This window comes from Harmonia axyridis, chromosome 5 (assembly GCF_914767665.1).
Source record: "Harmonia axyridis chromosome 5, icHarAxyr1.1, whole genome shotgun sequence".
NCBI classification, from domain to species: domain Eukaryota; kingdom Metazoa; phylum Arthropoda; class Insecta; order Coleoptera; family Coccinellidae; genus Harmonia; species Harmonia axyridis.
This window is the reverse complement of record NC_059505.1, coordinates 40,953,680-40,969,781: the sequence shown is the minus strand read 5'-3', so window position 1 is coordinate 40,969,781 and position 16,102 is coordinate 40,953,680. Positions and strand designations below refer to the sequence as shown.

At 34.9% G+C, this 16,102-nt stretch overlaps 2 protein-coding genes across 2 annotated transcripts; one reads left to right on the top strand and one right to left on the bottom strand.

Moving 5' to 3' along the window:
• Window positions 1-18: 18 nt before the first annotated feature.
• On the bottom strand, window positions 19-11,331 carry LOC123680064 (cyclin-G-associated kinase). Its single transcript, XM_045617726.1, has 17 exons — window positions 11,066-11,331; window positions 10,940-11,001; window positions 10,711-10,885; window positions 10,386-10,651; window positions 10,060-10,282; window positions 9,703-9,962; window positions 9,120-9,292; window positions 7,777-8,116; window positions 7,423-7,670; window positions 7,260-7,365; window positions 7,024-7,199; window positions 6,049-6,242; window positions 5,837-5,991; window positions 4,172-4,541; window positions 3,085-3,497; window positions 2,866-3,027; window positions 19-602 (listed from the first exon to the last, which is right to left on the bottom strand). Exons 1-17 carry the CDS (start codon window positions 11,199-11,201, stop codon window positions 492-494), a joined length of 3,570 nt encoding a protein of 1,189 aa, XP_045473682.1. The 5' UTR covers window positions 11,202-11,331; the 3' UTR covers window positions 19-491.
• A 242-nt stretch (window positions 11,332-11,573) lies between these two features.
• LOC123680065 (LMBR1 domain-containing protein 2 homolog) lies at window positions 11,574-16,041 on the top strand. The gene is made up of 11 exons (XM_045617727.1): window positions 11,574-12,143; window positions 12,232-12,410; window positions 12,495-12,662; window positions 12,728-12,938; window positions 12,995-13,174; window positions 13,620-13,797; window positions 13,853-14,034; window positions 14,091-14,330; window positions 14,391-14,592; window positions 14,645-14,743; window positions 15,377-16,041. The coding sequence occupies exons 1-11, from the start codon at window positions 11,970-11,972 to the stop codon at window positions 15,643-15,645; spliced, it is 2,082 nt and encodes a 693-aa protein (XP_045473683.1). The 5' UTR covers window positions 11,574-11,969; the 3' UTR covers window positions 15,646-16,041.
• The last annotated feature ends 61 nt before the right edge of the window (window positions 16,042-16,102 follow it).

Sequence of the window (16,102 nt, the reverse complement as noted above, 5' to 3'; positions counted from 1 at the left end):
CAGAAAAATCATCAAAACTCAAATTTCATAACTTTATTGTGACACATATTTCTTCAATCAACACTTCAACAAAAAAGTTATAACTTTGAAAATCTTGGAGGAAATCAAAGTTGCACTTAGCCTTCGAATAATGAAAATAAATATAAAGGAACTAAATGGCAGGACATTTTGTCATTAATCCTCAAGAAAAACATAAGCCAATGCCAAATATTTTTCCTGCAACATATTCGTATATAAAAATATATCTATACAAAACGTGAATAAAATTTCAAAATATGAATAAACCAACTGGATTTAAAAGTCTTTCAAAAATTCTTCATAATCTAAAAGTTTGCATGATATTCAATTGCTTTTCTATATTTAGTTTAATAATTTAAAATAAATCTATTTTTTTTTCTTCTTATTAATAGCATTAATATCGAATCAAGTAACAATCTCGGGATAATGAGAGAGGAATGTAAGAGATTTTTCTAATTGGAAGGTTAGTCTTTTCAACTACCAAAGAGTTGTTGCTGTGATCCACTGCTCTCAAAATCACTCCATGAGTTGTTCAGTTCCATGAAGATCAATTTTGCCAGATTCTCATTTTCCGTACCAATTTGCTGAAAAAAAGGAGTCTTAAAACTGATAAACTTAAGTTTTTTCACTGAAATGTATGATTAATAATAGACTAGTTGTATAATATTTATTTCTCTAATTCTGTGGTTATTCCGTTCATTCTTCCACATCTTGTAGAACAAAATCGTGCGAGAATATATCAGGGTACCGATTCATAAAGATCCCTAGGGAGCTAGGGAGAAGGAGCCACGCCCACTCTGCTCAAGCCCCCGATATAGATGCAAAATTACCATAATTTGTTCAATTGTTGATATTTAGATGTATTTTTCATTTTAAACATAAATTTTGATTCAATCGTCATATTCTAATGAATTAAAAACCATTTTATGATAGGCAACTTTTGATACAACCTACAACGTTGTCGGTTCTTAGGCGAAAAAAATTGACTTCAAATCCGCTGCCTTGGACCCAGCGGTTTTCATTGCGATACAAACTTGGCAACGCTGTGACATAAACGACATTCTCTGTGACAAATGTCAAAGATGCACACGTGGGGTGTCTCTTCAAAATTCGATTATTGGTGTTATTATAATTTATAATTAGCTCATTTTACTGCTTATGTTAAATACAGTAAGTTTATATATATCACTCATGGTTTATTATGGAAAATCGAAATAAATGTATTGAATTGAAAAATAGATCCAATGTAATATGTACATTTGGCAATGGTGGAATTATTGTATGACAGTAGAAGTGACCTCGAATTACTATCAAAACATAATTTAAAGCTTTAGTTATTGTTATCCATTTGTTTTTTCCATATTTATAGGTGCTAGATTTGTTTTAGATTGAGATAGACATAAAAAATAGAAATTATTTATTTTTCTGTTAATGTCACAGAAAAATAGTTCAAAGTTCGCCCTTCAATTTGGCAACGTCGATCCCCCTTCTTCCTACTTTAATTAGGGCGGAGCCTAAAATTTGGCTCCTTCTCCCTAGCTCCCTAGGGATCTTTATGAATCGGTACCCAGAAACGCACAGTTTTCATGGTTATATTTTATTATTCTATGTTGGCACTCCGAACTTTCCGCCACGGCTTTATCTGTCAATTCATCAAATTGCCTTAAAAAAATCAGTTCTGCCAACCAACATTTTTCAATGCAAAAATCACTAAATTATATTTATGGAAATATTTCATTAATTTCAATGAAAATGCAATGAATTAGAGAAAATAATGTATAATACTCGTACAGAAGGCTCATTCTACCACTCGTTCATTCCAAAACTCGCCACTTCGTGGCTCGTTTTTGAATTTTGAACTCGTGGAAGAATATCAATGCCTTCTGCACTTGTATTATAAATAACTATTCTCTAATTCTGTGGTTATTCCGTTCATTCTTCCACATCTTGTAGAACAAAATCGTGCGAGAATATATCAGAAACGCATAGTTTTCATGGTTATATTTTGTTATTATATGTTGGTGCTCCAAACTTTCCGCCACGGCTTTATCTGTCAATTCATCAATTTGCCTTAAAAAAATCAATTCTGCCAACCAATATTTTTCAATGCGAAAATCACTAAATGATATTTATGGAAATATTTCATCAATTTCAATAAAAATGCAATGAATTAGAGAAAATAATGTAAAATACTCGTACAGAAGGCTCATTCTACCACTCGTTCATCCAAAAACACGCCACTTCGTGGCTCGTTTTTGAATTTTGAACTCGTGGAAGAATATCAATGCCTTCTGCACTTGTATTATAAATAACTATTCTAATGAAAGAGCATGAGACATTGAAATTTTTCTACAAGTTAAAAATTTGAGAAAGAGCCACGAAGTGGCGAGTTTTTTAATGAATGAGGATTAGAATGAGCCTCCTGTACGAGTATCATACATTATTTTGTCCAATTCGCTGAATTTTTATTGAAATTAATGGAATATTTTCATAAATTTCGTTTAGAGATTTTTTAATTGAAAACTGTTGGTTGGCAGAACTGTTTTCTGTATCACAAATTTGACAGATAATACATAAATCCGTGACAGAAGAATTCTGAGTACCAACATATAATAATGAAATATAACCATGAAATCTGTGTGAAACTGAAATGTCCTCAAGATTTGATTTTTCTATAAGGTACGGCAAAAGGAATTGATTTTCCATAGAATTAGAGAAAAATCTTTACAACTCCAGTAGTGAGAAATGATTTAAGAACAAACATTGTTGCAGCCAATATCTGAGTAAAAAACAACCAGCTTCCATCTCCATTGACAGAAGCTGTCAAACGTCACCTGTCAACCTTACCTTGTCTGGATGAGCAGCCAAGCAAGCCCTCCTATAAGCCTTCTTAACGTCTGCAGCAGTCACCAACTGATGCATATCACACTTATTCCATTTTGCACCGTCCCATAATACTGTGTGTAGAGAACACAACAAGGCCCTTATATTCCCCTTCTTCCCTTCAGTCTGCAACAAAAGAATCACAATATAACAATACCTAACCTCTTCGCATCCTTTACTAACCCATTCCATCACTTTGAGCTTCTCCGGATCCATAGTTGTGGCCAATTCCTCTTTTCTCATCTCGTTTATAGACCTAGGAGTGTTGTCCTTTTTGGGATTGAACTTGAAGCCTTGGGATCCCAGCAGGTCCCCGAAGATATCTTCGGATTTCGGCTTTGTCTTCTCCCCATTTGGGATGCCCGTTTTGTTGAGTGGCTCGAAGTGAGATCTACTGTAGTCAGGTCTGGAGTCGGCTGGGGACTTGGCCAATGGAGTATGACCCGGACTAGGAGTGCGCAGAGGGGTAGGCATAGAAGCATTCACTGGGATTTGTTGGGACTTGGAGTGAGGTATATGCTGTGGAGAGGTAGCCATGAACGGTTGGTTCATTTGGGAGCCTTGCGGTTGATTCTTGTACATGTCACCAATGTCATCTGAAAAATAAGTTATATAAAGATATATTATAAGGTTATGCCAACCGACGCCATTAAAAAGTCACGTGATCTGAACTGTCTAACATGAATACGCTCTATTAGTGATGACATCACACACCGCCATTTTAGTTCTCCTGTCAGTGTTCGGAATCCAAACAAACAAATTGTCATTCAAATTAGTACGTTGTCGTTGAAGAAATTGGCTTATTTTGATAAATAAGATTATTTAAGGAACGATTTTACTATTAAGAGATAGACAGAAGGCACGAGATTAATGCCAGTAAGTTCGAACTTGAAGTTCAACTAATAAACACGGCTTTTTACAAAATCTGGGGAATAATACAGCATTCAAACTTACTGGTATTAACCTCGTTCCTTCTGTCTATCAATTAATACTGAAATCGTTCCTCAAATACTCTTATTTATGAAAATAAGCCACTTCCTTCAACGACACCGTACTAATTTGAATGACAATTTATTTGTTTGGATTCCGAACACTGACAGGAGAACTAAAAATGGCGGTGTGTGACGTCACACTAATAGAGCGTATATGCACACTTCATTGCATCGTTATTACACCTCCTTTTATTCGAAGTCACATAAACGCACACTAAAACACAGTATTCTTCAAAAATACACCAAAACACTGGCAACTACACATAAAAAATCCTTACCTAATCCTGCGAAGAAATTGTTAGTTCCTGTTTCAACAGGATTCGCAGAATTATTAACAGGTGCCTTGGGAAAATCGGTCCAGCCTCCCAATAGATTCCCGTTATCAGCTTGAGTCCCGAAGGGGTCGAACAAGTTATCTACTTTAGCCTGACCCCCACCAGAAGCTACAGTGGGCGGTTCTTTTGGAATGGGACAAGAGCTGAAATCACCGAAACTGTTGTCCGAATTGGTGCTTCCGCTTAGATCTGCCAAGAGGTCGAAACTTGAAGTGGGAGGTCTTTGCGGTGGCCTTGCTGGTTTGGGAGGCGTGAAATTCAGATTGAGGAGATCCACGCTCTCCTCTATACTCCTCTCCTCTCTCTGTAACGGCTGAAAGTAAAAAAAAATTAGTCACTATTAATGGATTTCCACAAATTTCTAGATTAAAAATTTATTTTATAATATAGGGTGTTTTTTTTCGAGGTATATAACTTTAAGTTGGCATTACTGTTCAAGGTGGCGACCGATTTAACAGCTGTCAGGTGATTTATTCTTAGTCTATTCATCATGAATAGACTCACGCCTGAACAACGCTTGCAAATAGTGCAATTTTATTTCGAAAATAATGGTTCTGTGCGGAATACGTATCGCGCACTACGTCCATTTTATTTTGTTTAGCGATGAAGCGCACTTCTGGTTGAATGGCTACGTCAACAAACAAAACTGCCGCATTTGGAGTGGAGCTAATCCTCAAGTTTATGCCAAAACACCGTTACATCCAGAAAAACTGACTGTTTGGTGCGCTTTATGGGCTGGTGGATTCATTGGTCCGTACTTCTTCAAAAACGATGATGGCCAGAACGTTACACTCAATGGTGATCGGTATAGAGCCATGATTACTAACTTTTTCATTCCTGAATTGAACAACCATGATGTCCAGGAGCTGTGGTTCCAACAAGTCGGCGCAACATGTCACACAGCTCGTGCCACAATCGATTTATTGAAAGACACGTTTGGTGACCGCCTAATTTCACGTTTTGGACCTGTGAATTGGCCTCCAAGATCTTGTGATTTAACACCGCTAGACTACTTTCTGTGGGGCTATGTAAAGTCAATGGTCTATGCGGATAAGCCACAAACCCTTGACCATTTGGAAGACAACATTCGCCGTGTTATTGCCGATATGCGGCCACAAACGTCCAGATTGGACTACATCCGAGCCAGCCGTGGCGGTCATATGCCAGAAATCATATTTAAAATGTAATGCCACAAGATTATCTTGCGGATAAATAAAATGCATGTCAATCGAATAATCCATCGTTGTTTTATTGCAATTTAAAGTTCTATAGCTCTAAAAAAAAAACACCCTTTACAAGTGCAGAAGGCATTGATATTCTTTCATAAGTTCAAAATTAAAGAACGAGCCACGAAGTGGCGAGTTTTTGAATGAACAAGTCTTAGAATGAGCCTTCTGTATGAGTATTATACATTAATTTCTTTAATTCACTGAATTTTAATTGAAATTAATGGGTATATATGTATCTATAAAAATCGTTTAGTGATTTTAGCATTGGAAAATGTTGGTTGGCAGAACTGTTTTCTGTATCACAAATTTGACAGATAATACACAAATCCGTGACAGCAGAGTTATGAGTACCAACATATAATAATGAAATATAACTCACTTGATTTGATTCACAGTCCGAATCGCTGGAATCTTTGTACGAGTAATCGTTGATCACATGTTTGGGTCTCGGAGAAGGAGGAGCAGGCCTCTGAGGCGCGGAAACTCTAGGAGGCCTTTCTGGGGGTCGTTCTGATAGTTTGGCCGGTTTGCTAACTGCAAAACACAACCTCAATTCAAGCTCACCGCCATCGACAGTTTAAAAAAACTCACCGAAATTGTCTATGGCCTCGTCTTTCTCCAATTTTGTACTGAACATGGTGTCTGGGGTTCGTGCTGTTTTATCCGTGATCCAAGGTGCAGGTTGAGACAGCTTCCTCTCCGTATCGGCAACGAAAATGCTGAGCACCACCTTGAACGATTCTTGGAAATGATCCGTTGTGTCGTTGATATCATCAAGGTCAGATCTAGAATCGAAATTTATTCTTAATTTAATATTTAATTTATTTTATTTAATAGCCAGATCTATTATGTTCATTTTATTCAGATCTATCTATGCTCATTTATGTTCAGTACACAACACAAAAAAATGATCTACCACAGCTTGATCTCCTCCAGACTGAGGTACCTCATTAATTGTTGGGGAAATGCATCAAATACATTATTAACAAGGCTACAAGTGTTCCAAAATAGAAGTATAAAGATATTATTGAACTATGGCATGTTAACACCTACATCAATATTATATAAGGACACTAAACTTTTGGACATTCATAACCTAAAGAAATTGAAACAAGTTAAACTGATTCATGGCATGACGAACAATTATATAAAGTCAAATTATAGATTTACACTAGTACAGGATGTGCATAGTCATAACACCTGAGATAGAGGTACCATCAGAAGTGAACTCAGGTTTACACGGAAAGCCCAGGACTCCCCAATTTACCGAGCAATAGAAGCATTTAACCAAATACCACCAGAAATAAAGTATATAAGAACTAAAAAAAAATTTAGTATTAAGCTTAAGTTGTACCTGAAAGATTTATTTTGTTTAGTTTAACTTTGCTGTTGTTTTGAATATTATATAGTATTATTTTTTTGTATATTGTTAAATAGGCCTTGTCACCAGTACTTGTACTCTATTAGAGGTCAAGAATAAAGAAGTAAATGAATAAAAATAAAAATAAAATTATTGTTATTAGACAAAAAACATAAATTAACATTGAAAATAAACAAATTTCTCACTTTGTGAATGTTATGGTTGTTTCTTCTTCCGGTATGAACCCGGTGTGGAACTGCATCTGGCAAATTTTGATACCGGTGGCTTTGCCCTGAGTCATAACACCTCCTAAGACATTTCTTGCGTGATACACTACAACACATACATCTCCACAGACGGTAGCGTTGATGTTTAAAAGACACTGAAAAAATTCAACGAGATATTTCTCAATTTACTCTGTTCCTGCGAGTAATCAACTTACCTTTCCTTCCGTGATATTATACACCCTCATCTGTTCGTAATCTTGAATGGTCGAAAAGATACACCTATTCTCGCTGTGTATTTCGACATAAGGCCTGCACCCATCTCTATAAACGAAAACGTATAAGTACCAGCTCAAGCCGATCTATTCTCGAACTTCATACCTAACTTTGGTGAAAGCGGGTACAGGATGCATTTGCAGAGATATCAAGGTAACAGGTTTGTAATGAGGATAATTTGGTGGGTTTTTCACGATTTCTGATAGATAATACAAATATCTGAGATTAGACGGTTGGAGATTCGGAGGCATTCTTTTCACAGCGAACATTTGCAAGGCATCTTCGGGAACCTCGCAGACACCAGAGTAGATCAAAAGACCGCACACCAAAGAAGCAGACACCGCTTTCCCATCCTATAACAAAGTTTCAACGTGGAAATCGTTAATGATTAGAAAAAAAAAGATTTAAAAAAAAATTGAAATTAAAAATTAAATAAAATTTAATAAAATGACTACTCACTGTGCAATGAATCACAACAACGTTCCTACTGTCGCCTGCTAAATATTGGTAAATATCTTCGGACAACTGATATAACGAATTCAATAAAGGGGCCCTGAAATGCTCGGGGTAGGCGAACTTGCAGTTTATTACTCTAGTGTTCTCGAACTTTGCGTGATAAGTACGGCCTGATAGATTATATATAGAATATTTATTGTTGGGATGTCTGGTGTCCAAAAACAATTTGACATCTTCAACGTAGTTAGTTCGATATGCTGATTCTAAGCCTTCGGAAGGATATGGCATTACCAATATTCTCGAAGTTATATAACTAATATCCAGATCTGTTCGACCCATCGACCTGGAACATGAGAAAAATTATTGCAAATAAATGTTATCTGAAAGGAGGAAGTACAAGCTGTCTCAAAAAAAAATTTGCATGTGCAATTTTTCAAAAATTGTGATTCTGCGAAAAATGTCCCCGATATTTTAGGTTTTCGCCACTAGAATAATGTGCCAGGCATTCTTATTATTGGAAAATGGGTAACTTGGAACACATTAGTTGGTTTGTTCAACTTTTCCATGCGCAAGCGTACAAGTTATTAGGACAATTGAAAAGTCCCCGGTCTGATGCACAGATGGCGGTGCTAGTATTAAATCCATATGATTTTTAGTTAGTACCAACCTTCAAACGATACGTGTCTAAATTTGACAGCAGTCCGAAAATTAGTTTGTGAGATATTGCGTTGTGAGTGTAGCTACTTTTGTTATTTGAAAAAAGATGGAAAAATGCTGATAAAATATTGCTTTTTGAAGGGAAAAAATACAGTTGAAGCAAAATCTTGGCTTGATGAAGAGTTTCCGGTGTCTGCACCACGAAAATCAACCATCATTGATTGGTATGCTAAGTTTAAACGTGGTGAAATGAGCACCGAAGACGGCGAACGCAGTGGTCGCCCAAAAGAGGCTGTCACCGACGAAAAAATCAAAAAAGTTTACAAAATAATTTTGAATGACCGTAAAATGAAGTTGATCAAGATAGCAGACATTGTGAAGATATTATCTGAACGTGTACATCATATCATTCACGAATATTTGTACATGAGAAAGCTGCGTGCAAAATGGGTGCCGTGCGAGCTCAGAATCGATCAAAAGCAACAACGTGTTAATGATTCTGAGCAGTGTTTGAAGCTGTTTAAGTGCAATAAACCTGAATTTTTGCGTCGATAGGTGACAATGGATGAAACATTGCTCCATCATTCTCATTCCTGAGTCCAATCGACAGTCAGCACTCAGCAGAGTGGACTGCACATGATTTTTGTCCAGAATAGTATTACCGAAATTGACGAATCAAAATTACTCACTGTTGTACTGTTGCCATCACTTTGGTGCTGGTGTCTTTCAAGTTTTTGAAGAAACTGCCAGCTCCTCCTCTAATCGAGGAAAAAAGACTGGACTGTTTGGTGTCCATGGGTTTCTGAGGAGGTATCGCAGGAGGAGGCCTATCTACAGGTGGTCCATTTGGCCTTTGAGGGACCTGAAGCAATTTTTTTGTGGAAATACACAACATAACCGATCGACAACTTCAGAAAAACTAGCTCTAACTTTAACTGAAGAATATGGGTGGATATTAAAAATTCACTTAAGGCATTTACAACAACATTGAACAGAATGCTATAATGAAAATCTAATGAATAATCTTCAAAATGGAATACTATTAAATAAATTTTAAAATTTTTTTTCGACACAGTCTCATTAGGTTACATTTTCAAATTGTTTGTAAATATACAGGGTGTACCAAAACAGAGTAAAGTTGGTTTGAAATTTCATTAATTGTAGGGTCTTTGGAAAAACCTAATAACTTCGAAATGAATTAATTTATTTGAATGAGATTTTGAAAAAGTCACGTAGAAGAACGGAAATAAGTACTGATTTTTTGATACTTACAGGAGGTTGCGTTGGTCTGGGCGGTTGATGACTAGGCGAAGTCTTCACGGCTTTTCGCTGTATTGGCGCAGCAGGCCTAGAAGGGGGTGATGGCTTCACACCATTACTACTCTCACTGGTATCATCCGCAACAATGTTAACACTAGGGATTTTCAAAGGAGTTTTTGGATTGAAACCATTAGTTTCTGCTATTGCTGCTACACGTTCCAATAAATCACTGATTGTGAACCGTTCCGAAGGATTGGCTTTAAAGCTTCCACCTTGAATAAAGTTCATAAAAAACCTCATTGAAGATTCCAAGTTATCAAAATTTGTTTCAAATACTTCTTCAAAAGATAATATTTTGATTTAACTTACGAATTATGTCATGGAAACAAGAATATTTTGGATCTGGAGGAATAGTATAATTGGCATTTAAAATTCTCAGTTTGGCCGCATCTTCAAATGGATGTCTCATGAAGCAAAGAGTATACAAAATACAACCAAGAGCCCAGACGTCTACAGCGGGCCCTACAGTAAAGTTACTCCAAGTATCGACCATTTCTGGAGCCCTATACATGGGAGTGGTGAATCTTGCAAGCTGTCAAAAACAATATTTCCCAATTCAATGTAAAACTTTGGGATATTCAATTTAAAGAAATGTTTATTAGAGTTGGAATTATGTTATCAATTATTAAACTCACGTTTTCTTCGAGACTAGAATGTTGATTGGCAGACCAGTTGAGATCTGGATTGAAGATTTCACATGTGGCAGATCCAAAGTCGCATAATTTTATTAAACCATCAGCACTCAACAGTAGATTATCTATTTTTAGGTCCCTATGAATGATTTTAGGCTGTTGAGAATGCATATGAGCTACGGCTAAACATGTCTGATAGAATATTTTTGTTATCGTTTCCAGATCGAAAGCGGAAATTCTAGCTTTTAGGATGTCTACCAAAGAACCACCTAGGATAAAACAGAGCATTAGATCATTTTTGGACATAACGATGCCTTATCAGGTATACCTGTGCATAATTCAGTCACAACTAAGAATTCTGTTTGACCATGTTGAGTTTGTGATTTGTCAATGAGAGAAGCAGTTAGATATTGAATTATATGGGGATGACCAGCAAGTTTCTTGAGAACATTGATTTCTTGTATGATATTCTTTTTACTTTCCTCATCAGCGGCTAATAATCTCTAAAATCATCAATTTAAATATGATAATAATTTTAAAAAATCTTAAGAGATTACCTTCAATGCATATTCTCTATCTGTAGAAATATCTTGTGCAACAAAAACAACTGCAAATCCTCCTGCAAACCCAAATAATGTATGAAGACAATAATTCAAATCCAAAAATCAATATACAAAATTCACCTTCAGCAATAACTTTTTTAATTTTCAGTTTAACATTCGATATTTCAATAAGTTGTCCCACAAAACTGTTTTCACTATGTACATTATTAGTCGGTCCACTGAAATAATCGAATGCTGATTTGAAGAGATCACTCATTTTTAAAAATTGAAAAAACAAGACATAAAAAGACAATCGTCCTGCGGCACAGGACAATTCTTTGGTGACAAAAAGGAAATACTAGGAAATTTTGTTTGTTGACTCCCACTCATTCAACCCTATCCTGACATTTGACAAGAGGATGACCAAAAATAAAAGTCGATTAATCACATCAAAAAATAACATTTTTTATAATATTTACGGAAATTATCAAAGCACATGGATATATTTGTGAAAAATTATGAAATTTTGGAGTAGGTTTTAGATGAAATGTAGAATAATTATTAAAGTTTGAATAAAATAAATTCATGATATCGTTTTACGAAATGCTTTTGATAAGGGCTAATCGCTCATGTCATGATGACATGTAAATAGGTTATTGTTGTTAAGATGTCATATGCTCCTGATGTTTCAATTTTGAGTTGCAATTAGTATTCATTAACAATAATCATTGCGAAAATCGAAATTTGAAGGCAATATTTAGTTCAAAAATTGATGACAAAGTATTATTCAACTTGAAATTATAAAATGACGACGTGTCAAGATAAAATGTGATTTCTATTGCATATGATTATTTGATATGTCTTCTATTAAAGATTTAAAACCAATTCTGCCGAAAAATGGACAAATCATTTCAGAGGATAATCCAACGTTACAGCTGTGTAAACCAAGGTTAATTCCTTTGAAAAGTTTCACCTTACAAAAGCTTGAAAAAATTCAGCAAGAAGCTTTCCAAAAAGTCCAAGAAGCTAAAGAAAATTCTTAATAATGAGTTACTGGCCGCTTATAACGAAAACCTTGTTTTCATTTATTCTATCAAGCACAGTTTTATATAGATATGGCAATTGGTTCAGACACAGGATTATTATTACTTTGGTAGTGCTTTTGGCTTGGAACTTCAGTTTTTTAATCATTTTTGCACTTCCTTTGGATGTTATATCAGTAAGTATGTCTTGAAGGTTAATTTGATAGCATTTCAACAAGTTTTTATGCTTGGTACATCATTAATCTTAATAATATCAACTTCCAGACTGTGTACAGACAATGTGAAGGGAATTTGAGTGACACACAAGTGTCTATATCAAGCTCTACGACACTGCAATCGGTTACTATTAATAAAACATGCCAAGTACCAAGCAGTAATGTTCCAGATATTGTTTTTCCAGAATTATGGAGAACTGTGTATTGGAGTACACAATTGTTGACTTGGTGAGTTGCCTGAAATTCAAGCTTATAATTCTATATTCTCAATTTTTTTATTGGAATCTATTAAATAAAAATATATATTTTCAGGCTGGTCATGCCAATGATGCAGTCATACACAAAAACTGGTGACTTTTCTGTCAAAGGAAAACTTAAATCCGCACTAATTGATAATGCTATTTATTATGGATCGTATTTATTGATTTGTATTATTTTAATGATTTATCTTGCTTTAAAACCTGGGCCTAAACTTGACTGGTAAGTGATAATATCTCCAATAACTAATGAATATCTTGGTTTCTAACATTTTTTTGTTATTTCAGGTCTCAAATAAAAGCTATTGCTTCCTCGGCAAGTAATACTTGGGGGCTTTTCTTACTAGTTCTATTGCTAGGATATGCCTTAGTGGAAGTTCCTAGACATTTATGGCACAACGCTAATAGAAGCTATGTTTTAACTCATTCTTATTTCAAAATGGCAAAATTAACATCAGATAAATGCGAAGCAGAAGAAACAGTGGACGATGTACTTGAGGTGAGATGAGCAATCTGATGGATAGGATATGCAATATTTAATTTCCATCTTTGTAGTCTCTTCATGCTGTATCTCGAGTGATCAAACCTGGTCATTATTTGTATGAAGATTTAGAAACAATCCTGCAAAAACTTCCCATCGAACTGAAAGATAGAATGAATAGGAGGGCAATTACAGTTGAGGAATCATGTAGGGACATGCCAACAGAGAAATCTCTTATTGGTCTTCATAAACAGGTAGGATTTAACAACCTTAAATGTCATTATATACTTTTCTCCGATTTTGTGGCAAATCCATTCATTCTGCCGTATCTTGTAGAACAAAATCATGTGGGAATATCTCAATTTTACACATATTTTATTATAATATGTTGGTACTTGGAACTCTCCCTGTCATGGATTTATCTGTCAAATTTGTGATACAGAAAACAGTTCTGCCAACCAACTCAATGCAAAAATCACTGAATGATATTTATGGCAATATTAAAAGTGCAAAAAAAACTCAATGAATCAGAGAAAATAATGTATAATACTCGTACAGAAGGCTCATTCTAACACTTATTTTTTCAAAAACTTGCCAGTTCGTGGCTTGTGTTTGAATTTTGAAGTAGTAGAAGAATATCAATGCCTTCTGTACTTGTATTATTAATAACTATCAAAATATTGATTTGAATTTTTCTAGGTAATAAAAAGTCTTCAGGTACTTCAACGCACCGAAACTCAGTACAATATTCTGTTGGAGAAAATCTTTGATCTCGAGGACATCCTGAAGAATCAAATATCGAGAGATAGGAGATTCAAGAAAACATTCCAAAAGCCACCAAACTGGTTCACAACTTACATCTACACCCCCACTTTGGGTAATACAAGTTATTTCTAAATTATCTCTCAAGAAAATGTAGATTTTTGTTTTAGAGTGGTATTGGAAATGTCTCCTGTACGGTTATATGCAAAAAAGTCTTGCAGTTGTGGCAGCAGTTTTTTCGTTTTGTGTTGTATGGTCAGAGTTAACGTTTTTCAATAAGAAGCCAGTATTATCTATTTTTGCTCTTATCGTAGCTGAAGCTGGAGAAAAATATGATTATCTTACCATAGAAGTAAGGTTAAGTTAGGTTAGAGGTGTGTTCTTGTATTTAATTATTTTTTTTTGCAGTGGTTGTCTACAGCAGTGATTTTATATTTGTGTTATTGTGCCTATTCGACTATTCTTAAGATACGGTTGTTAAATTTTTATTATTTAGCTCCGCATCATCAAACAAACGAATATAGTTTAATATTTTCCGGGATGATGCTAAGTAGGCTGACACCTCCTCTTTGTTTAAACTTTTTGGGGTTAATTCACATGGATAGCCATGTAATTAAAGCACAAGTAATGGAAACGCACTACACTCAGGTTAGTTATCAAAAATCATTTCATCACTTGAGTATTATGTTAATCTTCACTTTTTTCTAGGTTATGGGCCACATGGATGTTATCGGTATAATTTCCAACGGTTTCAATATCTACTTTCCAATGGCGATACTCATATTCGGTCTATGTACATATTTCAGTTTAGGATCAAGGCTTCTGTCGTTTTTGGGTTTTCATCAGTTCGTTGGCGATGATGAAATGACGACAGATCTTGTAGACGAAGGCAGGGAAATCGTAAAAAGAGGTAAGGACAATTAACTAGTAATATACCTTTTGTAAATCATTAATAATTCCAGAAAAGCGAAAGAGGATAAGATCTCAAGAATCTTCAAACAGAAGGAAGGAATTTCAAGAAAGATTCCCAACTACAGGAAGGTTTAGAAATATTGAATCAAGTAAGTGAAGAAGCCAATAATGAACTTATGCAGCATTGTTTTCAGTTATATTTTTTGTTTTGTGGTTGTCTAAACTGACTTCCGATTCTATCAAATTTCAACTCACGTCAATTGTCAATATAATATTATATAAAGTTAAATGATTTTCAACATTATTCGCAATTTTTTTCAATTCTGGTGGTGTTAAATCAATTTTGTCAGAAATAATTCACGAATTTAATGCGTAATTATAAATTATTTAAAAATTCGGAACATACGATTCAAAATGAAATTCCGTAATCTGTCAATTTTCGTTACAGTCACACCAACTGCCAAGATATAATACAAAAGTCACTAGGATGTATAATCTGAATTTTTCATTGAATTTCGATAATATTTCACAAAACTTGACTGAAATAGAGAAAATATCGTCTAATACCCTTTGCAGAAGGCAATTCCAACAGTAATGCATGGAATAGGAGCCCATTCTGCAACTTGTTTTAGAATATTCTATTTTATAATATTTAGTATAGCGATCAAAATTTTATTTCAATATAATCAGTGGTTATACTAAATGAAAGTGTGTTTTATTTACGTTTACTTTCGGTACCACAAAATGGACAATCCTTTACTTACACTCTATTTCTTATACAGATCGGCCTTCAACAGAGCTCGAGTACATGGACAACACAAAATCTAACCTTTTGCGAGACTCTAATCAATCGACTTACAGCGGCACAAACTTCAGCACTGCTGATATAGACACCAGGCTGCCCTCCAATGCCGAAGACATCGATTCGAGGTTTGGGGCAAGCACAGGCTTGGGTAGAGACACAGACCACAGGTTTTCTGGTTATCAGTACGAATCGGGTCACAAAACCAGAGTAGGATATCCTCCTAGAGGTATATTCGACGATGTTTAGTTCTTGTCAATTGTATGTAAAAAAAATGTAGCTTATTTAATCAATGAAGTAGTCCACCTAAAAATCAATTATGAAATAGATTTAGAAAAAGTTCGACAACGCATCGAGACATTCCACAATCCCCCTATGTTTTCAGATTACGAATTTGAAGAGCTTGTCTTTGTGATATTTTTTGTTTTTGTGTTAAGATTATGCTCATTTTACAAACTTCGTTTTTAATATTATGAAATATAAGTATTTATGATACTAGCATGAGAATAAAGAATTGTGTGTACTGATTTATACGAAGAACTTTTTTTTTCTCATAGAAATCAAATTTATTGTACTTAAAATTTGAATATGGCTCATTCTTGGGTTTCATATATTTGGGAAAATACACCATAAATACAGCTGAAATGAAGTTTTCAATTATCCCTTCTTCAGGTTTTTATTCAATGGTAACTGTTATTTCAATATT